Genomic DNA, 24,070 nt, shown 5'->3' with positions numbered 1-24,070 from the left:
GGTCTATGTCTTCACACCACTGCACAGCAAGGTGCAACATACCTAGAATACACTCATGGTACAGTATAAAGTAGTAAAAATGGAATATGAAACAGAGGTGTAGGTGTTATTGGAGAAATACAGCAAGAGGAAAGGAAAAAAAATACTTATTTCTGTAAGAAGCTTAGACTCTCTTGACGCACTCCTTAAGCACTGAAGTGCCAAACACTTTCCTTTTTTCTGCTTTGGCCTTTGTTTTTCCTGTCTTTAAAAGCATTCTCTGCTACTTCTGGTGTCTGAGCTTGTCTGAATGTCATCAGCAAGGGACAAAGATTGTTATTACACCAAACAGCAGTGACTCTCCTATGAAGAAGGCTGAGAGCTGGGGTTGCTCAGCCTGCAGAAGAGAAAGCTCCAGCTCCTTAGAGGAGCCTTCCAGTACCTAAAGGGGCTGTAAGAGAGCTGGAGAGGGACTTTTCTCAAGGGCACATAGGGATAGGACAAGGGGCAATGGGTTCACTGAATAAAGATGGATTTAGATTGGGTATTAGCAAGAAAATCTTTACTGTGAGGATGGTGAGGCACTGGATTGTGTTGTCTGGAGAAACTGGGAATGTTCCATCCCTGGAAGTGTTTAGGCTAGGCTGGATGGGGCTCTGAGCAACCTGGTCTCATGGGAGGTGTCCCTGCCTGTGGCAGGGGTATTGGAACCAGACTGCTGCTACACAATGACTGCCTTTGCTCCTCTAAAATAATTTGAACTTTCAGAGGAATAAGAGTTATAGAATCTCTAATATATTACTTAATATGCTGTTTGGAGTTTAAGTCTTATGGACCCTTTTTTTGTGTTGTGGTTTGGGTTTTTTTTGGGTTATTTTGTGCTTTATTTTTTTTTAATCTAAGAGAACTGTTTTGGAAAGAGATCAGTAATTTATCCACAATGCCTTTTAATCTCAGAATCATCTTTAGTGAATTTGAAGATAAAATTACATGAAAATGTCAAACATGCAAATGATTTCACTGTACATTACCTAAAGCATAAGCACAAAAGGTGGTAAAAGCACTGAACAGCCACACCCAGGTGGGAACAAGTCCAGGACTGGTACCTGAAAAAAAATGGGATAGTGAGTCAGTGTAACAGGGGTTAACATCAAAGAAAGCCACCAAGATACACATATACATAAAAACTAGCTGCCACTGATTAACCCACTGCATCAAACAGATTGAAATATTTGAGTCTGACCTTCAGGCACCGGTGAGCTCTATCAAAGAAGCACTGAGCAGGCTTGAATGTGCTTACAGTGTAAAGGACAAAAGGTAACAGAGAGGTTTTTGGTCCTGAAATGACTCTAGTATTGCACAAAACAATGATAGTATCTTGGCAAAAATATTCACAGGTTGTGGGAAGACTACCCATTGAAAAACTAGTTAATGTTCATGTATGTAGAAAAAAAAAAAACAAACGTTTTCAAGCATGATTATCACTGTCAGTCTGGGGTTTGTGTAGCACTTTTACCACACAGATCTGAATGGGAAGGTTTTGCCCTCAGGCTAGCAGAAATATTAGCACCCTTTTTTTCCCTTGAGAGAAAGGAAAAGATAGTTGAATTGGACAGAGCCCAGGGTTCTGTTCTTGCTCTGCTGATAGCAATAATCCAAGGTTATTGTTGCTTTTTTAAAGAAATTGATCCTTTTTCCAAAAAGACTTCTATTTAACTTAAACATCACTCAATGCTACATCAACACTAAACAGCTGTAAATGCAAGGTCCTCTCAGGTTCCTGCCATTTGGCACCAAACAGGGAATTCCTGCATACAGAGGTGTATGATGCCAGGAGATGCCAGAACCTAAAGATGCCCTCACTACCTTTCACTCACTGCCTCACCTTGCCATTCCTAAAGAAAAGATAACAATTCCTGACTCCTAGCTGCAAATCTGCAAACTGTACCATGACAACTGTGCAGGAAATTAGGTCTTTTATTTCTGATCCTATGTATAGCACTGATACAGGATACTCCAAAGGCCCTTTAGGTTGCATGAAAGTTTTCCATCAACTGAGAAATGATGGGTACTGCTCTCATGAGGACTCAGGAACAGACATAATCACCATTTCAAATGTCTTCCAGTTCCATGTATATCTACTGAGAATGTGTCAAGATAACATCATCCCATTAAAAGGATCTGTTCTGGATGTTCTTTTATTACAGGACTGAGTAAATGTCATCTGCACTGATAAAAAAGCACCAGGTGTTCAAGAAGGAGGTCAGACAACTACATAACAAGCTGGTCCTGAAAATGTAACTTTTGAACCAAAACTGCTAACACAGTTAGCTGCCTCTGGAATTGCTATGTTAAATGCACAACAGCTCCCACCAAAGGGTATCTCCTGAGGCTAACCACAGGCATAAAAAATAAAGGCAGATAAATGTGCTGGTTTCACAAAATAAAAGCACTATCTTCATTAAATTGTCTAGTTAAAAAAAAAAATCAAGGTCATATATATATATATATATATATATATATATATATATATATATATATATATATATAACATATTAATTACCTGGAAGATTCTTACTACTTTCTGTGGGCTCCAGCAGCTGGTCTGAGAAGCCCAAACCAAGCATGCCTTACACTCAGGAGCAATCAGGTCCAAAAAATTTCTGATTTGGACTTAGACTTTGAAATTCATAATTTGAAGAGACATTTATTTAGAAACTATGTTTTTGTCTAGAAGCAGTTTTGAATAGGGGGTGTGAATATGTGGAGAAATGAGAGGGAGGTTAACTCCTTCAGGCATCAGTTGGGGTATTAGGAAATGTGAAATCAATGAAAATGTTATGAAGAATATTCAGGTGGATTTTGGCTGAGTATTTAAACCCTGGAATAAGCTTTAAATATAATGAGATCTTATCAAAGACTTCAAGCAGCATTTGCTGAAACCCATTTTAGGGATAAAATTAAATAAGATTTTTCAATAAAATGATCTAAATTTATAATGCTATGTCTGAGGTAGATTCTTCTATCTGCACCTATAAGAGCCTCATTAAGGGAATAGGTGGAAAATCCAAGAGTCTGATACCTCCCTGTAACACCTCCCTATAACATTCAGAAGTACAAGCAGTTCAGTAATTCTGAAAAATTACAATGTGAACATATTTACCTGAGGCAGTGTAGTCCCAGTCATAAAAAGATATTAGAAAATAATTAAATAAAATCATGACAAATCCAGAGAATGTTAACAGGTTGGGAGCAATCCACAAAGGCACTATCTGTTAAAAAATGAAAGGAAAAATTCAGAAAAATTGTGTTTCAAATTGTACACCTTATTTTAATAAGATGTTTTATATCAGGAAATAAGCTTTTATATGACACCAGCAATGTTCAGCTTTGTGTGTATTTCCCCATTTTCAAATTAATTCAGTTTTAATTTCTGAAACTTGTTTTCAAATGCCATCCTTTTGCCTGATTTTTGTGACTGCAGTAAGAATGAGATTTTTAAAACACTGTACTCCCTTTAAAATGTTATACATTATACATTATTATACATTTACCCAGCTTCCAAGGAAAGCCTTTTGTGATCAGCTGTATCAGAGCTGAAAGAAGGCTGCAGCACCCCAGTGTGGTAATTCAGCATCCACGTGGCAGCATTTTTAAGCATTGTATTCCCACACCATAGCAAGGAAAGATCTTCTTCCAAAGTATTTGAATAATTTCTTACTCAAAACATCAACAAAATCAGACCCTGAGTGCATTACACTTTTAGATTCAGAAGATCTCCCTTTACAAGCATCTCCCTACTCTCTAGATAGTAACTTTCTGACAGGGTCTCCCTCTTTACTCATCAATCATAAACACTCCATTCATTCATTTTTCTTTGGAAGGTGCTGAAAGGACTCTCTGCCTTCACCTCCTTGTCCCAGTAACCATTCTCAGGCATTCATTCCCTGTGGCTTTAAGGCTCTCCTTACACTGCCCCAGGAACCCTTTTGAAAACACTCTTTCCAAGTAACACAGTTTCTCCAGAATATTTTTTAAATAGCTACACAGCTTTCTACACGATTTTTAGACAGAACATATTTGCAGAAATACTAAGTATCAACCATTACCATCACTAAAACACATTATCAATATATTTAAAACACAAAAATACTACGAGGTTTATAATTAAATTATTTGGAGTGTCTTAAGGACTCAAAATTTATATAAAGTACTTCAACACTATAAAATAGTACAAGAAAATATTCAAGAAAATCAAGTCAAATTCCTGATACTAACAGGAACAATATATTATATTACAATAGCATACTATAACTATATTAATCAAAGTTTTGAAATTAAATGTTTTGTTAATATCTCTGCACTAGCTAGCTGAACAAGCAGATGAATACATATTAATTTCTTCTATCCTACTACATTTACTTAAATTAACTTTTAAAATCTGAATGCTTTGACTGATTAACTATCCTGACTAGATTATCTTTTTCAACTATAGAGTAATTTGTAATATCCAGGAGAAATTGTGAAACTGACAGTGAACAGACCAAGTGTACACTTCCAAAAATCAGATTAGAGCTCCTGAACACTTTTCCAATGTTTCTTAGATGCTTTCCACAATAACATTGGGAAAACTATTATATCTGATATTTGATTTCTTATCAGCAGGACTTTATCACTGATTTTAAAACACTGTATATCAGCTCTCATGGGATTTAAAATACACCATGGAATGCATTCAGCAACAATTTAAAAAATGTAACATATCTATCATTTTGAGTGTTCAAAAAATCAAATCTAAACCTCTAAGGAAAGGGACAGCAAATGTCCCCTGAAGCTCCTTTTGGAGAGTATCTAAGGAGGGACCCTCCACTGCATGGTCTCCTTTCCTTACACTGCATGCTCCCATCTCCCAGTTCTGCTACCTGAGGATGCAGAAGATGAATCTCCTGCTGGGCTTTATCTGGTAACTATGGCCTGCCATGAAATAAGAACCACAGACACTGAAAAAAAATCTAGATCTGTCTCTTTTAGTCATAGATCAAAAGAGTGCTTTAAGACACTATGGATGAAATGTTTACATGGATATACATGGATAAACTGATTGCTTTTTTCTGGATGATTCATAAGAATTGTTGACTATTAAATCAAGCAGGGCACCACAAACATCTGCTTTCTAATTAGGCTCATCATTCTGAACAATCACAATGTCATTTTAAAGTTAATACAGGAAATAATTTATGCTTCCATGGTGCAAACATGAAGAAGTTATTTTAACCCACTTTCTTGCTAATAGTGTGTATTTTAAGAAGGAAGCCTTCAAAGGATGTTGTTATATTTGCAATCCCTTTGGCTAACAGACACACCATGCAAAACAGTTACAGGAGCTCTGTCCTCAGGAAAACAGACTCTCCTGCAGTTAAACCCTTAAGCATGTTCTTTTGATCCTTACCAAACCTAATCTGTCTAGGTATTTGGAAAGTATTCCAGTTGCAAAATCCCTTTTGTTATATTTAACACCTCTTATCCCTTTGGTTGGCGTTACTCTACCATCACCCTATTTCATAATTAGAAAATCACAGGGTGCTCAAGATTAACTTCTTACACACCTTGGAAAAAGAGAGCTTGAATTTATTAGTATTCCACAGAAGGATGAGCTGCAACCTTCATTATCTAATTAACAGACAGCAGAGGTCTAATACATCAATGTGCTACATGATTAATACAACTCGAGGTGCCATGGGGAGAAACACATCTGCTCTCTGGCAAAACCCTTGTGTGCCTGAACCTTTTAAAAAACTCTTAGTTTTTTAAATCAGTATTAACTGATTTCTGTTTCCCTGAGTCTACAGCCATTCATTCTAAAAGCTTTAATACAAACAGCAAATGCTTTAATATAGCAACTATTTGGATAATAAATGGTAAAGTCCACATTTTTATAAAGCTCTGTTCAAACTTCACTAGGTCACTTGAGACCACTAAAATGCTACTCTTGCCCAATTCTGGTGATAAAATCAAAGTTCATAAAGGCAACAGAGGGGAGTTTAATTGATTTCAGTGATGTTGGAATACACCTGTGTATTCCAGTGGGATTTCCTCCTTCTCCTCTCATTGTCCAGCATCCCCACCAGAGATAAATGAGCTGGGTTATGACAGTATGTTTTCAGCTTACAAATTCACAGGTCTTTAATGTCAAGCTCTTCTTAATTTCTTCTAACATAGGAAGTACATTTTACAATAAGTGGTAATGTCTTGTAACACATCTTCCAAATGAATTCTGTGTTGTGGAATACAGAGAAACTTGTGCTGCCATTAGGATTAAACAGGCATATGAAAGGCAAGACCCAAATCCCAAGCCATTGTTCTCATGGTTTGGTTTTGGTTTGTTTGTTTTTTTGTTTTTTTGGTTTTTTTTTTTTTGTTTTGTTTTTTTTTTTTTTTTTTTTTGTTTTTTTTTTTGGTTTTTTTTGTTTGTTTTGTTTTGTGTTTTTTTTGGTGTTTTTTTTTTTTTTTTTTTTTTTTGTTTTTTTTTTTGTTTGTTTGTTTGTTTGGTTTGATTTGGTTTTTTTTACTTAGCTCAATGAATTTAAGGTTGCTTTTTTTTTAACTCCTCTAGAATCTAGTAAAAATAGTCCATGTGGAATTTTTATTGTCATCAGTTTAGAAACTAAAAGATAATTAATTCATATCTGAAAATGGATGTATCAGGATGTCTAAACTGAGTGAAGGAACTCCCAGTCATCAAGATGCACACTTGTACTGCACAATTTGGAATGAACATAGTAGATGTAAAAAATTCTTTAAAAAGTCCTGAAAAATTATCCTGATTTCCCTATTGCAATGCACTGCTCAGGAACAAAACCATTATAGCAACTTGCATTCCTACTGATATTTTACAGTTATATTGTGGCCAATAATTGTGGTGGTCTCACAGTTCCCATTTCTATCTAGGAGCAACATGGACTCTACTGCCATCTCAGTTACACACTGCTTTTCCCTCTGCAGCTCTGCACTGCCAGATCCTCTGCAGGACTCTGGTTCTACATGGCAATCAATATCCTTTATCCTTAGAATGACTACTTCAGCAAAAGCTGAGAGCAATATAATTTCCCTTTAAATCCTTGTGACACATCACTGAGAAGAATTCTGCACCAGAAGACAAAGTGGAACATTCATTGCTGTATCTTCAGGATTCTAACCAAACCAAGTGGCACAGTACACACAGCACCCACTTCAGTCCTTGGTTCTGTACTCAATAGGTTTTAAGTTCTTGGCTCTGGTTTGGGTTCTCCCCTGGCAAGAAGCCATGCTCACCTAAAACTTCATGAGATTTAAAAAAAATCTAAAGAGGTCACATTTTTATAGGACCTATCACCCTAAGCTACATGGAGACATTCAATAATGCTGCACTTCTTCTGGTAAAATGCTGCAGCCATTAGAGAACTTATCTCCAAAGGAAGTTTTGCATTGACAAATGTGATAGCAGATGAATACCCACCCATCTCCAAAACCAAAAGGCCCATGCATAATAAAGCCTCTACTCATCTCCCATGCCAGAGTGCTGGAGGGGCATTTCTGCCTCATTGTTTTCCTCAATATTATGATGGGAATAAAAATAAAGGCTCTGAATTGAACTACTGAAGTCAGTGTCACATCTTTGAATTGCTTTTTTCTCATCCCATGTTCCGGTTGTTTTTAAATTCTTCAGTTGGGTCATATTACAGGACACTTTTCATGGAATTACTTTGAGGTTATGAATTAGAGATTATGAATTTCCTGCCATATCAAGAATAAGCAACACCTGAATAATAGAATCCAAAGATGGCAGATCCAACAGCACTCTGATCACATACATCCTTTTTTGTTTGTACAAAGGTTTATTTTCAAGCCTGCTCCAATATAAACATTTCCTGATGAGGCAGACGCAGAAGTCAGTGCTTCCTTGGAGATCAATAACGTTCATATTTATTTGAGATACAGCATTTTTTAATTTTTCTTTTTTTTTCTTTTTTTTTTCTTTTTTTTTTTTGCCAACAACAGCATAACTGATTGTGAGTGGTTTATTTTTAAAAACTGCAGATTGCAATGCATTCAGGAGATGGCATCTTCCAATCGTTATGGTGATCATGGTAACCACTCTCATTCTCAGCTTCTGAGAGGAATGCCTGGCTGCCTGCAAGTCCCCTTGGGAGAAAATGAGACAGCACTTGCATAAAATCATATGCACAGCACAGAGAGGAAGCCATGCTGTTGTTGGGCAGCATATGCTGCACAAAAATAATCTGCACTAAGTAAAACCACCCATGTCTGCAAAGCTGTTTAATGAAAGATGTAATAATGAAAGATGCAGAAAAGAAATGGGTGCCTTTTCTACAGCAATCAGATAAAAAGAAGCAAGCCCTTTCTTTCTACAAAAAAAAATCTCAAAAGAAGATACCTTAAACACAGCTATATATATCCTGCAATATTTGTTTTCCTTTATCAGATATCTTCATTTCAGCTTCATTGATCAGTATGTATTTTTAAATGAAAATGCATGCTATATTTAAAACAAATTCTTACATTAACATGTTATGCTTTCATTAAATGAAATTCTTACCTTAATAATTTTATTCCAGATGGGCTGCATAATATACACAGATAAAGGATTTGTATCCACAGCACTGTACTGTGAGGAAAAAGCAAGCATGTTAAACAAAGCACTGAACAATGGCTATTTTTCCAGGACTACATATCCTTCAGCATCTAAGAGCACTCATTGGGACTGGTGTAAATTTATTTTATTCTGATTTGTACAGGTTTCATTACATTTAAAAGCACTGGCCTGGTTTACAATTACCTTTTTAGCAACTCTGTGTATTAACACAAAGGTTTAGGCTTGTGAAACAGCTCTGCAGCCACATTTTACTTTAAAATTCTTATCAATTTTACCACCCTATAAGATTCTGTATTTCTACCATATTTTGGATTTAACACCTTCATTTGCACTACCAGTAATGCACAGTCTGAGCACCAGTTCATTGCTGGTATGTAGGATAGATAGTGAATATGGAATGTGTTTGTAGGTGGAATATTATCTTGCAGAGATACACAGCTTTTGCCATAGTAACACAGCTGCATTTGCATTATGCTAATTCATGTAAGGCAATGTTATTGTACAAATGAGCTCTAAAATAGCACAGTTCATTACCACAATAAAATTTCTCTGTTGGGCAGACGTGTAAACACACGTGTTTTACAAATTCCAGTAAGTACATATCTATGTCTTTCGTAAATAAAATATTTCAGAAATCCAAGGCCACCCTGAATTGCTGCTGTCTCCTTTTTCTTCAGAGGACAGTATCAAGCTTTCTTCTGCCTTGAGACTGCAGAGCACAAAATAATCTTAGGAAGAACAATCTTAACTGAGAATACCACTCAAAACCATGTACTTGAGCTGGCAGGTAGGCATTGGAAGAAGTTATCCATCACTGGGGTGGTACACATCATTATTTCAGGAATTCTTGGACTTTGAAAGTGCATGTATGGCTTAACATTGCTAGGATTGTATGACTCACATAGATTGTGACAGATCTATATACAGCACTATCCAAACACTGTGTGCAGAAAATGGGAGTAAGGTAGAGATGTGTTAGATCACAGTCTGACAAAGCTGCTCATTTGCAGAAGAGCAGATGACAAAGAGTCTCCTTTCACATAACTTCAGCTAACAGTTAATTGCTATTAACTCTCCATATATATAGTTAATTTATTGACCTATTTTAGCCAACTACTCTTTGGAGGAGACTGCACTCTGGAAATACCTGCTCCAAGTCATTAATTATCAAAGCAACTTAGGCACTTGTATTAAATTCAGGTACCTACATATGGAAAGCTTAGGAACCCTTCCATATATTTCCTTTTTCTATCTGAATACAACACATATGTTTAAATTACCTTCTGGACAAAACAAAGCATTCACATAGTAATTTTGTTTGTTCAAGTTTAAATCACAGATCATAAATATATCATAAATCTAATAAAATTATTATAACACAGCTGTAAATATGTATCAAAATATCAAAATTAATATAAAAAAATCACCTAGCAGTAACTGGTCAGACCAGACTGCTTAGATTTCCAAAGGGAATAAAATTTTTAATTTAATGAAGTGTACATCACTGATTTTAATTTTTCTAAAAATGTTTTAAGTGTTCAATTTGATATGTCATTTTTCTCTGCTGCTGCCACCCATATTACTTTATACATGATGCAACTCTGTCACCAACAGATTTTCCACCAGAATATATATTAGAATTCTTAAATATATTACCCCAGAAAAAATTAATTTGCAGGTAAAACTTAAGTTTTCATTATTCTGTATGTATTTGCAGGTCCAGATGCTGTATTTATCTTTCAAACATTGATTATTACAACTATTTGAACTTTTGATAGTCCAGCTTGCATGTGAATTACCAAAACCTGGAGCTTTGCTCATGTTTATGACAAAATTAACAATAATATCAAGCCATACAATGCCTATGGCAACAGACCAGTCAGCTAGTACTTAATTCACATGAGAACTATAGAAATCCTCTGAAAATGAAGAAATTCAAAGTATCCAGCAGCACTTTTGAGGTTCCAGGTAATCAGGAGTCTGCTTAAAGTTTCACTGTGGCTACTGCCCTTATCCCAGTTGGTATTCAAAGACTATGTGAGACATGGGACAATTTGCTGACCAGCAAATTCAATTATTCCAGCCATACCTGGATAAGAATGTGCAAAGGTCAAAATAAGTGAGTTTTACATTTGCTTCTACTTTGGCATTCTCTTTCATCCCTCACCTCCAAGTCAAAGTCATGAATAAAATCAGAAAATGCTAATTAAACAGCAGCAGTAAAATGAGGCTTTCTATCCAAGATATTCACTGGCTGTATTGCTTTCTCTTAGAAGAAAAAAAAAAAAAAAAAAAAGGAAAATCAGTCTCATTTCTTTGAAATTGTTTTCTTATAGAGAAAATATAAGAGACTATACAGATATTATATGATTTTTGCATTTTCTTTATTGGAAAATGTAAGAGATTAGGTAGATTTCCAACATACCTCCACACAACAGACACAAACAAGAGGCACAGCCAGCTTTTTGTTTGCCTCCCAGTTTCCAAAGTCAAACACCAAAAACCAAAACAGATCTTATTGGGGAAAAAAATGTAGAATTACAGCCAGCTTTTGTCACCTAAAGACATTTCAAGGCACACCACACTTCATCCTGTTAATTCCTATGTCTGTGGCTGAACTGTTGGTCCTCTGGGTGGGGAAGGAACATTCAGCAGATGTGCAGAAGAATGGAACTTTTCTCTTCCCTCCACAATAATTTGTTTTAGCCAGACCAAAGGAAACACCCATGGAAAAATAGTTTTCAGTCATGGCAAAAAATAAAACTTGACAAATAAAGTCTGCTATACAGTTTTATACTCTGCTTTGTTCTGCTCCCAAGAAGCTACTAACCTCAGGGCCATAAAATCCTCAGGAGTTTAATGTTTATGGCTGCTCAGAAAAGCAAAGTACTGAGTAACATCCTCACATTATGACCAATGAACATGAATGCAAGAGTCCATTGAACCTATGAGTCCATTGATGTAAAAAAAGCACTGCCATTTGCTATTGTGTAATTCTGTCATTTTCAGGGCACTTCTACTAAAAGACAAAAGTGGAGAGGATAAGCCTGTTGGAGGTTTTTAAGTGCAAGGCTCATACAAGTACTAAAACCTTCCCTGCAAACACTTTCTGCCCTGGAAAACGGATTGATTGTCCTTTCCAAAGATGAAAGACTTGGAATAATCTGTAAACTTCTCCAAATTATTTTTAGAGGAAGTTGTAACAGCTGGGAGGGAATGGCAGTAGTGAGGGAATAGAAAAAATGGCATTGACTTCATCTTACTCCCAAATTTAAAAATGCTTCTTGTGGTTTTATTTAACAGCAGATATCTCCTTGAAAGCCATCTGCTTTCTCTCTCTGTGTTAATGGCTTCTAGCAGAGCTAGAAATGAGAATACAGACACCAGACACAAGCACACATGTATGGTGACTCGGGCAGACACATGAAATGTGCTTTTGCTTTGTGTTCCTGTAACTTAATTTCCATCCAGGGGATCCAGCACAGCATCAAGTTTGAGCTGGTCACCTGTGTTAAAGGGGAAAGGAAACAAGATTAAGGAGCAGGTGGGGGGGGAAAGGGATAAACAATTAAGAAAAACAGGAGAAAGAAAAATGAGCAAAGGCAGTTTTGGCTACACAGAAGAAAGGAAACTGTTCTGCAGTGACAGAGCAGAGCCAAATACCGAGGGGCAAAAGCACTCCCAGTGATGCTCACAGGTCTGCTCTGCTAAACACAAGACAAATGGTACCTTCTGGCTCACATCCACACAGCTTAGAAATACTTCCCATTATTGCAAACTGGTCACATCAGCACCACAGAGCATCTGCTGGAGGGGTGCTGGGCCTCATCATCTGACCCCACACACCCAACACATCATTAGCATTCAGTATGCTTAAGTTCAAAGTATCTGAAACAATCTGGAGACTACACTGTAACCCAGCAATATGGCACTTTCAGAGCATGAAAGTGAGCCCTGTCTGCTGTGCATGTTCAAAAACCTAAATGCTCATGTTGGAAGAGTGCTGCAGGATGGTGAAACCAAAAAAATGCTGAGCACCACCTCCAGAACAGACTATTTCCAAACCAAAAGTCTAGCTATTGCCTTGGAGAGACTTCAGAGAGAAGAAACAAACAAAACCCAAACAGGGAGTGAGCTAACCATTAATGAGAGCAGACACTGGAACATCACTGGACTCCCTAGCCCTCTCCAGCTTTGCACTGTGAGGCATCACAAGAATAAAATTTTGGAATGACTACGATTAAGAGAAAAATATAAAGCATGCCAACACACATTTTGGAATCAAGAGAGAAAGCAAGCTGCAAGAAATGCAGTCACATAACTATATTATATAGTTATTTCAACTTCTGCTGCCCTTTATACTAACAGACTATTCCCTTCCTGTACTTAAATCATCTTGTCCCAGGTAGCACTGTATTGTCCCATTCCGTCATTTACATTCACAACACCTGTGTTTTGTAAATGACAGAGGGATGGGAGGCACGACAATGGACTGGTTTTTGCACAAGATAAGGATTTTTTTGTGGTTTTGAAAGCTGTAAAATGACCCTCCCTATCCAGGGCATGAACCAGTCACTATTTAAGAGAGTTCAGTGGGAAATCACCCTTCTGGGCAACTCTTATGCAACATGAACTTGGCTTCTGTGTGATGCCTGACACTTCAGGAACCACACTTTTCTCTTAAAAATTAAAGAAAATATCTGGCAACACATCTGGTAACAATTTTCCATCAATCTTTCCAATTCCTAGAATACATTGAACATGTGGAGTTTAATTTATATATTTTATATATAAATTATATAATTTATCTATGTTTTTACATGTTTGTACTTACAATGGGACACAGTCTTGGATTTTAACAAAAGCTTCACAAAGGGAAGAAAGAGAAGCATGCTATAAACAACAGAGCTCCACAACACTGTGGATGCCAAATAAGTTCAGCAGTTTAAGTGCTGATGTATTCCAAAACAGAGTCCTGCTATTTCTTATAATAGAATTGCTTTACATTATATCATCAGTTAGTTAATTATTCATAAATAATGGCCTGGGTTTTCTATCTCCCACTGCTTAAATAATTTGGTGTATCCTCCCACCCACATATATATATGCACATTTTTATTAGGTCACCAATACCTAAGTCCAGGAGTTATAAGCCTGTCCTAGGGCTGGATGCAGCAGCACTGTGAGAGGCTGCCCAAGAGCTCCTCTCTCCCCTCTCACTTTGCCCCCTTCAGTTCCATCAGCCTGTGCACACTACAGCTAGGAAATACAGTTAGATTTTCCTTCCACCTGATACTATTCCTAGTAAATACTAGAATGTCATGGTTTGTGCAATTCAACAATTCTGGTTGGTATTACTAAGTCATCAGGAAGTTGTTACTACACAAACTGCTGTCCTGGGGAAGTTTTGTTGCAAAGGTATATATGTCGTTCACCTCCTCATTCTCAGGAATCCTGACACACACATTGAGTCACATCCTTTCCCTTAATGAAGTATGTATGGACCCATGTCCATGAAGTCATGGGCAAGCTGTGGGTCAGGACAGGCTACTTGTAGGGCTCATGCCTGCCAGTGGCACATCCCCTTGCTTGCAGAGCAGTGTCATGGCCCTAAGGTCACAGAACCATGGGTTTGGATCACAGGATCATTCAGGGCACAAGGGACCTCAGCAGGTTCCCTCCTTCCCAGCATAGGCTCAGCCAGGAGATCAAAACTCCACACCAGAGATAGGTGGGCAGTCAGTGGGACTGGAAGTCAGCAAGCAGTTTGCAACTAACTGTAGTTACATTAAGGATGCTGCCTAATTTCTCTTCAGGAAAAAGCTTTGTTTAGGGGGACACGTTCAAACACTTAACACAGCCAAAATAATTAAAAAGAACATAAAAACATGACTAAATATTGAGCAAGGGGTACCAGAAGACAGCTGCATGTGTGATGCTGTAAAGAGACAATTGTAGAGGCTGGCCCAGGTTGGTAAAAATAGAAATCCTGCTAAAACCAAAACCTGCACACTCTCAAGGAACTGCACAACTGATCCTTGTTATTCAAAGAAGCTCTAACATAGCAAGGAGCTTGATTTCTGTGTTTTTTTTTTTTTGTGCAGACTGGTCTTCCACACTTGGTAAAAGAAAAGAACAGCAGATTTTGTGCTACACCTATTTCTGTGCATGTACAAACGTGTGTGCCAGCAGCCCTTCAAAGATCAAACAGCAGACCAAACATCCATCCAGCTGGAGCTCTGCCAGAGCCTGTACCTAAATACCTGGGGAACCCAAAGTGGGGAAACCACTCCAGGCCCAAAAGGGAAGACAGAATAAAAGCATGTTGTAGTTTACAGAAAAGATGCTAACCAGTGGTTCTGTAGCACATACATAGAGCCCTTGTGTTATCCAATATCCTGATGCACAAGAGAGGGGATACTTCACAGAAACATTCCTCCCTCTGTAAAACAACCCTTAGAATAAGGGTTCCCTCAGATTTATAACAAACAATCCATATTCAAATTACAGATACATCTTTGCAATTAGTCTTCCAGAGAAAAACAGATGAATAAACAAAAAATACATATGTATACATGTATACTCTACACATAAAATCCAAAAAGCATTTCAGAATGTTAACATGTCTTGATAAAGCAATAAAGTGAAACTATGCAGTTGGTAATGGCACTTTTATGAGATTCAACAAGGCATACAACTCTTTATATTGAGTATATTTGTCCCAAAAGTGATCTAATGAACTTTTGCAAATTCATGGGCGCAATATTGCACTCAAAACCATGTACAAATTCCCTTCATTGGGAAAAAAGTCCTATGGCAAGTAATATCAAGTGCAGCATCTCTGAGATTTCATTAAGCTGTTGGTTCATTAGCATATGATACACAGAAGGAAGATAATGATTACAGAACTCATGATACATTATGTCAGCTACAATTACAACAGGATGAGGGAAAAGAGGTAATGTGTGCATGAAGATTGTCTTTCAGAATGACACATTCAGTTGGCTCATGGCTCTTTGACATGAGACACATGAATGCAGTGACAGATAATGTAAGAATAGTGAATTATTTGGTTTATTTCACTTGCTATTCAACAACATTAATTACAATCCCAGTCTTCCATCAAAGTAACATGAAGAAGACTGCAAGATTTTATTTGTAGAACAGTGGGCTGTTGGCTCATGGCTTTATTGAAGCCAGACAACATTAATTTTCACTGCCTCGGATATTCAAGGACTTTATTAAACTGTAGTGGTTTGAAAACTCTAACTACAGCTGACACAACTGATAACTGCTTTCAGATAATATTTGGAATTAAATATTACTGAAAAAGCATTCTCTATGTGGAGAAACACTATATAATAAATATGTAAAGGAAATACTCGACATACATAAATACATACATACTTCCATGTGGTATTGAGCATTACTGCATGAGCATTATTAACTGTATCACAAGAAGTTCCAGATAAGCAAACAAATTAAAGTCTCCTATCCTAAATTTTCAAAATCATGTAAACTCATTTTGTTACCAGAGTAGAAAGCAAAACTACTGTTCAATTAAGGTGAGCAGAACCCACGTTTTTTCTAAATCTCATAGTTACACTTGTAGCCTTGGAAAAGCATAGACTTCACAGAAATCCAGTCTCATATCTGGGTGAATCCTGAACTTCCAGACACTAATTCACTAGGTTATACTCAACACACTTTGCTCTTCTGGTATCAGTTAGTATAAGAGAAAGAGTCAGACCTTGAAATGTGATCATCATACATCTGATCTTGTTTCTCTAACCCTCCAAAATGAGGGCCAGGATGAAATCTGAGAGATCTTCTAGTCCAGAGCGTTCACCTAATGCAGGATCACATTCAGTATACATTAGGGATGCAGATCAAGTTTCCATGAGCTAATGACCCCATTGCTTGCAAGAAGCAACCATGTCAGCACACTGAAGGAAAATACATTACCCAAAACTTTCTTAAAAAGGTGTCAGCAACTGTTTATTAATACTCAATACTAGATTGTTGATCTTGCCCCAGAGAAATCAAGCCATTTCTTAAGACTGATAAAATGATTGCCCAATCCCCTTTACCACCTGTTCCAACAGGCCTTATCAACACAAGACTGACATAGCACACGCCTTAAATTTCTCTTTGTGCAGCCAAAACTCACGTTATTGTCTTTCTTTAAAAGGGAACTCTTGAAGACCAAATGGCTGCTAGGTTCTTACACCCACTTTACTCAGACTGTTTCATACAGTTCATCTTTTCTAAGCCTCTTGGTATTTGTAATGTTATTCTGAGGACTATAAACTGTGGGCCAAAGCAGGCAGGACACATTATTCCAGCTGATACCTGATCAGTACATCAGCTACAGGAGTAAACTTAACCCTTTGACACATTTTTGACACTTCCAGCTTAAGAACTTTTTCCCTTTTATTATAATAGCCACAATGCTGTTGATGCTCTGATCCCCTGGTATCTTTCCTGCAGCCTGTTGTCTCTTATTTTATGTTCTAAATGTTGATTTTCTTTCCCCAAATTCTTTAGTATAGTGAAAATTTTACAATATTCACCCTTCTATTACTTGATGAAAGCATTGAACAACAATGGAGTTGGGACAGAGAGACAGCTGTGTAGGTAGAATCCCATTTGATAGAACCTCCTATTTTGATAAACTTTAAATGTTTCCATTCTCTTTAGAGATGCTTCCATTCTCTTTGAAGAAATATTTTAAACCCTCCAAAATGATTCAATTTTACAATGATTTCATCTTAGTTACCTCTACCTACTTTACTTACGAGAACATGGGACAGCAGCAGACTCCTCACTGAAATGAAACCACTCATACCACATTTACTGCCCCCTCCTCACCATAACCCTTATCCACATAGAGTTACCTACTAAAAAGTGACTTAGAGGATAGAAATAGTGTGTACAAAACAAGATGAAAATGTGGAATCCTAGATGTTAACTTTTAATGTTGTATCTGATTTTTTAAACACCTTTTCCAAGGCCTATTTTTTGAGTCAACCCTCTATAATTTGTTTTTAGATCTCTTTTATTCTGAAACAGGAAAAAGCATCAAAGTTTTCTGGCCTGAAAAACCTCTGTGCAGGGGTACTGTAAAAAAAGGTGACTCAAGGCAAATATGCAAGGGGAATCCTAAGAATGAAGTGATGAGGAGAGGAAATGGCAACACGAGCTCACCACTGACATTACTGCATTCTGGTGAGAAAGACAAAAATAAAGAACCTGGTTGTTGCAGAACAGCTTGTTTCCAACAGAAACCCAAGCAGGCAGAAAAAAAGGTAGCAGTGTAATTGCATGGGTGCTCTTCTAGAACTACAAGATGTGATAAAACATAAAAGTAGGAACTACATGATCCAAGCTCTACAATTCCAGTTGGTTGTAGCTTTTCAGCTGTGTTGCTCCATATCCTAGGGAACAGCACACAAATCAAGGATAAGAATCTTCTGTGTTACAGCTGCAGCCAATCACTGAGCATGTAACTGTCCTGAAACCAGCACCTGCCCCCACCAGCAAAGAAGATGGCAGAAATATCACAGCAGAAATAGTCAGGGTTATGTCTGAACTACCTCATCATCACATCTCCACCTGCTCTCAGTGTGCTTATAAGCAGAAAAAGGAAAATTGAATCTCTAAAACCCCATTAACAGGCAGAATGAATGGGAATAGATCTGTAAAGTGAAATAGCTAGCTAGGCCTGAGGAGCCAGTGCTGATGTATAAGGATTTCAGAAGGTATCACACTAAACTGGTTCCATTATAACACTATGGACTGAATGCACTGGGTGTTCTTGTGTGTTTGTTCCCAGTACAGCTGGTTAAGGTCCATCCTAAGGGAATGCATTTTTCTGCTCTGAGGTCACTCTGTGATGTAAGCCAAAGCTTAGTAATTGGGGAAAACTTGCTTCAAAAGCCTAATGTACACGGACCTAACATGCTAAAGGGTGCTGAAGTCTTTGCATTCATTAGAGGTCTGCCATTCCCTTTGCAAAGAACTGTGCTGGTTTTGTTGCCAAGGCCCTCCTCCAACTGCAAACAGGAGACAGACAGTGCCCAAGACATACAATTGGAGCATTCATGGCAGAGAAATGAATTCAACTGCGTGAAAATTTTGAAAATTGAACAGCATTTTTTTCAAGTCACATTTACCTTTAGAAAAGGAGATGATTACATAAATTATTTTTTTTAAGCTGTGGTATGCTCAGCAGACAAATTGTACAAATTATGGGGTATGCTGAGCCACTGATACTAATGTGAGTACAATGCTGCAGTGTAATGTAGAACAGAGAGATGGATGCCATAAATTGAAAGCTTTCTATGCACACTTCAAGTCCAGAAGTAATACAGTATTGCAAGGAATTCAATATTGAAGGTATGCTCAGATCCTTTCAGAGATTACCTGGTTCTTCACAGAGCCAGTGCACCTATCCATCCACACTACCCCAGAACTGGGTTCACCAGGAAACACAGTGCAGAAATAGCCAGGAGGTTGTAAGAAGAGGGAACCCATGTGTGCTGGGCACAGGGATCAGTTTAGCACCTGTTGAGTAGGCAGCAAAGGAAGCAGCAATCTCCTCCCAGGGGCTGGGAAGCTGCAGGAGCAGGATGCAGCAAGGCCCGAGGCTGAAGGGGAGGAGATGGCAGCCAGAGGGCAACAGGAGGTTGAAGAGCATGTGTCAGGCTCAGGAGGTGGTGAGAATAAAGCCATGGTGTGGCAGCAGCCCTAGGTACAGGAGGGTGAGGGACAAGAGATTGTGGTAATGATTAGTGTCTCCTTGCTTCACCCCTTTTGTGTTTTTGGAGTACTTTAAATCACTGTGAGCAGCATTTAGAAATAGGGAGATATGCCAACACCTGCCAGATCCTCCTGTAACCTGGAGCACCAGGAAAGTGGTGCAGATACCTGACCAGCTCAGCAGCAACAACATGTGCATCATGTAGCTGTACTTCTCTGTATGAAACCTGTGCCATTTGGATTTGTTTATTTCCAAGATATCCCAATCCCAAGTCACCTTAGATAACAGAAAATTATTTGATTTCATCTTTCTAAAGCCTGCACTTACTAGGAATTTTTTCAGAACACAGTAGAACAGATGCTTCTTAAGTATCTGTGTTGGCTGATTCTTATTGTTAAGAAAATTACTCTACATAGTTTCTTTGCAATACTCTTGAGAAACCAATATATTCAAATGAAAAATTTGATATGTGATTCTGTCTTTGGCTAATTATTTGCCCTGTAAATCCTAAGTATGGCACAATTATTACAGGTTTTTAAAAGAATGTTGTTCTGATTCTTCCTCCTCTGCACTTGTTTGAAGCTATTTTAATTCAGTGATAAGAAAGAATGTAATACAAGTGTTCCCTGTATTTGTACTATGAGCTCAAATAATTTAGGAAAGTTACTTAAATAACAATGTCCATTTATGCCCAAATTAGCTTTTTATTTTTCCTCTTCCTGATCTCAGGCTTCACCATTCAAGCACAGACCTGTGCAAGTCATGCCCTGCAGCCAGAAGCAGTTTGCAGAATGTTTTATCCCACTCACACTGGAGACACACAAACAGGTTGGTACATTTTAACGAGCTGCTGTGTATAACAAATTCCTGGGAAGCAACCTGGGAACAGTCTCAAAGCCACAGTTCCTCCACCTTCATTCCTGCTGAGGTGAACAGGCAGAGCTGCTGGCCCAGGGGAGGGAAGGGTTTCACAGGAACCAGGAAAAGCTGAATGCCCTGGTTGGAGCCTAGCCTGGGAAGGCACACAGCAAGAGCAAGAAGGCAAGAATCTTGGGGCTGCCTTGGGAGACTGAACATAAAATAAAAGGCCGGGTGTTGTGCTGGTAGAAGCTGCCATGACCCCATCTGCTTTTCACAGGAAATGGGATGGGGGTGTGTGAACAGGGTGGCATGGCCCACTTCAACACCTGCACCTCAACGGGAGCAAACCTAAATGATGTCTCCCTCATGCTGCTTTCCCTGTAACTCCTAAGTCTGTGGAATAACACTGGTAAGTTCAAATACCCAATGATTCACACTTACTGGGATTCTGCACGCCAGTTATTTGCAAACATGAGGTTTGGTTCAAATTATTTAAAGCAAGTTTTTCTTTCCCCTTCTGGCTTTCCTATTTATTTCTCAATGCCAGAGCATTCCTGTGTCCGAAGGTTTTGCAGCCAGCCAGACAAGCAGCATCAATGCGTGCTTCCCTACAGAACCACGGCATGCCTCCAAAACCACGCTGGCTAAAACGGGCAGATACTCACTCAAAACCCAGTGAGTATCTTTCTAGACGCCGATACTCACTCAAAACCCAGTTCACTCCGTCACCACCGAGACCTGCAGCCCCGCCAACACCCACCTCCTTCCCAGGGCACGCACTCGATCAGAGCCGGGTCGGGTGCGGGCGGGCACAGGCGGAGGTGCGGGACATCCCTCCATCCCCCCGCGGGCACAGGCGGAGGGGGGGACATCCCTCCATCCTCCTGCGGGCACAGGCGGAGGTGCGGGACATCCCTCCATCCTCCTGCGGGCACAGGCGGAGGGGGGGACATCCCTCCATCCCCCCGCGGGCACAGGCGGAGGTGCGGGACATCCCTCCATCCCCCCGCGGGCACAGGCGCAGGTGCGGAACATCCATCCATCCCCCCACGGGCACAGGTGGAGTGCGGGACATCCCTCCGCGGGCACAGGCGGAGGTGCGGGACATCCATAGGTGGAGATGCGGGACATCCCTCCATCCTCCTGCGGGCACAGGCGGAGGTGCGGGACATCCATAGGTGGAGATGCGGGACATCCCTCCATCCCCCCGCGGGTACAGGTGGAGATGCGGGACATCCCTCCATCCCCCCGCGGGCACAGGGTGGCCCGGCCGGCCGGGGCCGCACTCCCAGCGGGGCTGGCATCCAGCCGCCCAGATACTGCCCCGGGGAGGCCCGCGCACCCCCGCGGTCCCGGGGCGGGCTGCCCTTTACCTTGTAGTGTCGGAAGCCGCGCAGCTGCGCGCCGCTCACGTAGCGCCACCGCCACATCGCCGCCGCTCCGAGGCGCGGAGGACGGCAGCGCAGCAGGACGGCGCGGGAGGCGGCGGGGCCGGGGGCGGGCGCAGGGCACAGGGCGGCTCCCCGGCCGCGCCCCGCGGGCTGGACCTGCCCCCGGCTCCGGGCACCCGGCGGGGCTGGATCCCGGGCGGATCCCGGGCGGATCCCCGCGGCCCCGGTGCCCGCCTGCCCGCAGCGTGTGTTACACGCCCCTAATGACCTCGCGGCCCCAAGGCGCCCCCAGAATCACCTCCAAACTGCTTTTCTGGCTATTAAAGATGCCGTGTTTACAGCGTAGGGGAAGGCGCGCCCGTGAAGCGGCTATACAAAACAGCGCTGAGCGTGACAAATGCAAAACATGCTAAGTAACACTACACAAACAGTGTTAAGTAACGCGTTTCAGAAAAACACTGAGGATTAAGGTTCATATTTGCGTTCCAGCAATAATCTGAGTCTTGCGTCTTTTTATTGCACGTGCACTGGAGCATGCCGCATCACAGAGCAGTGCGCCTCCGGATTTCCAGGGAAGTGAGGCGTGAGGCACTGGTAACTGGCAAAATAAATAAATAAATAAATAAATAGATAGATAGATAGATAAATAGATAAACTGGAAAACATCAGGAGTAATGTTTCAGCTGCAAACGTATTTAAGGCATGACACCTTTGTGTTACCTTTGCTGTATGCTGCTGGGAGAGAGAGTTGAAATCTTACACATCAGAGTCTGAGATTTTATGGACCAAATGGCATCTATCCAGAAAGCAAATCAATTAAAATCCATCATATGTATTGTGAGAGTCAGTGTTATTTTACAAACCCTGCAGGTTTGATAGGAATTATACGCAAGTTCTGATCGTTAAGTGCAAACTGTATACAGTGGTTCTTGCTCGGTATTATTAATTACACATTAATCAATTGAGATGTGCTTACACCTGCATTCTGCTTCCAGCAGCAGCAGCTGAACTTCTGCTCTTGAAAACAACCCAGAACTTTAATATTTAGCTTCAGGTGGTTACTGAGTTAAAAGCTTGATACCAGTTCAGAAAGCTAGTGTTTGGAGCTTATATTTTTCATGAGCCAACTCTAATTTTAATTCGTGTTCATACCCTGGCTTTTGATTTGAGATCCCCTTCCTTGTTATTATCAGGTTTTAAAATTGTGTTGTGCTACTGAATCAATTTGCAATGGTACATAAGAAAAGATTCATGACCTGTACTGTACTCAATGTAGTTTTTTAGTGCAAGTAAGTTACTAAAATGGACCAAAGCATTTTAGAATTATCACTTTCACTTCTTAATTCTAACCTTAGAAGCCTCAAACATGAAAGCTGAAATTTGTCTGAACAACTATTAGGAGTATGATGGACAGTAGTAGAAAAGGTGCTCACTTTTCTGGAAAGTAGAAAGTAGAGGAAAAAAAGGGTATTTTTTCTCTTTTTATTTTTTCTCTTTCTAGATTTATGTCAAAAATATATAGATACAGAAGATACATAGATATAATGGACAGAGAATACAAGTTTTATTTCCTTTTCTCTCGAAACTACTTTGGTGATAAATGAAAAGCAAAAAACTCTCAAACCCTCATAAATACTCCACTAAACAGGGAATGTCAAAGACTGCTTATATGTAAAAATGCAATTGCTTGAACTTGCTCTTCAGCATGTTCTGTGTCTGCTAATGAGCACATCAAAGGATGCAGCATAAGTTATACTAAAGAGTAGGAAACAGACTGGTGAATGAGTATGGGATATCACAGAGCAAGCTGTGACACATGGGGTAACATGGGGTTTGAGAATACTGTAGGAATTATATTGATGTGCTAGCTGTTGATTTAAGGAACTTCCTTGATTCAGGCATCATGGTTCATAAGAATAGTCAGCCCTTAAGACCACACACACAGACTAGCCAAGTCCAGGTGCAACCCAAGCCATGTGCTTTACTGCTACACCTGATGTTCTCACTGTCTCCATGCATACCCATGTATATGTTTAGAGCTTATTCTATGGTTATATTTTTCAGTCTGAGGTGATTTAGAGTTCTTTTCTGCACAATTGTTTGAGCTGTGATCCAAGCTGTTTGTCCTACGTGCAGGACTGTGGGAAGAGCAGGGAAAGCACCATTAATGCTGCAGCACATTCCCTTGGTCCTTTTCTGGAAGAGTAATAAGTTGTAGCCTGAGGAAGGATGAGCTCTAACTGGCACATGAATATTTAGTACCTGATTCCATTTGGTTACTTGAGTGTGGATGAGACAAGCATTGAGACAAAAGGCCAGATCAGAGCACTGTTAACTTCCATTATAGAAAAAGCTCAAGTCTTTTCTCAACTGTTGCTGGAGCATCTGCAACAGGTCAGACTTCATAAAGAGAATGATCCAAAC

The 24,070-nt window shown here is 39.6% G+C and overlaps 1 protein-coding gene across 1 annotated transcript in view; it reads right to left on the bottom strand.

Moving 5' to 3' along the window:
* LOC130249221 (ethanolaminephosphotransferase 1-like) overlaps positions 1-21,736 on the bottom strand; it is a 56,363-nt gene extending 34,627 nt beyond the window's left edge. The window contains exons 1-4 of the mRNA XM_056483791.1: positions 21,629-21,736; positions 8,576-8,644; positions 3,143-3,251; positions 1,011-1,085 (exon numbers count right to left, since the gene is read on the bottom strand). Coding sequence (XP_056339766.1) covers positions 1,011-1,085; positions 3,143-3,251; positions 8,576-8,644; positions 21,629-21,685 — 310 coding nt within the window. The 5' untranslated portion in view covers positions 21,686-21,736. The remainder of the gene's footprint in view (positions 1-1,010; positions 1,086-3,142; positions 3,252-8,575; positions 8,645-21,628) is intronic.
* Between the last annotated feature and the right edge of the window lie 2,334 nt (positions 21,737-24,070).

Source organism: Oenanthe melanoleuca, chromosome 2 (assembly GCF_029582105.1).
Source record: "Oenanthe melanoleuca isolate GR-GAL-2019-014 chromosome 2, OMel1.0, whole genome shotgun sequence".
Lineage (NCBI taxonomy): Eukaryota > Metazoa > Chordata > Aves > Passeriformes > Muscicapidae > Oenanthe > Oenanthe melanoleuca.
Note: the sequence above shows the minus strand (reverse complement) of the source record. Positions and strands in the feature narration are given on the sequence as shown.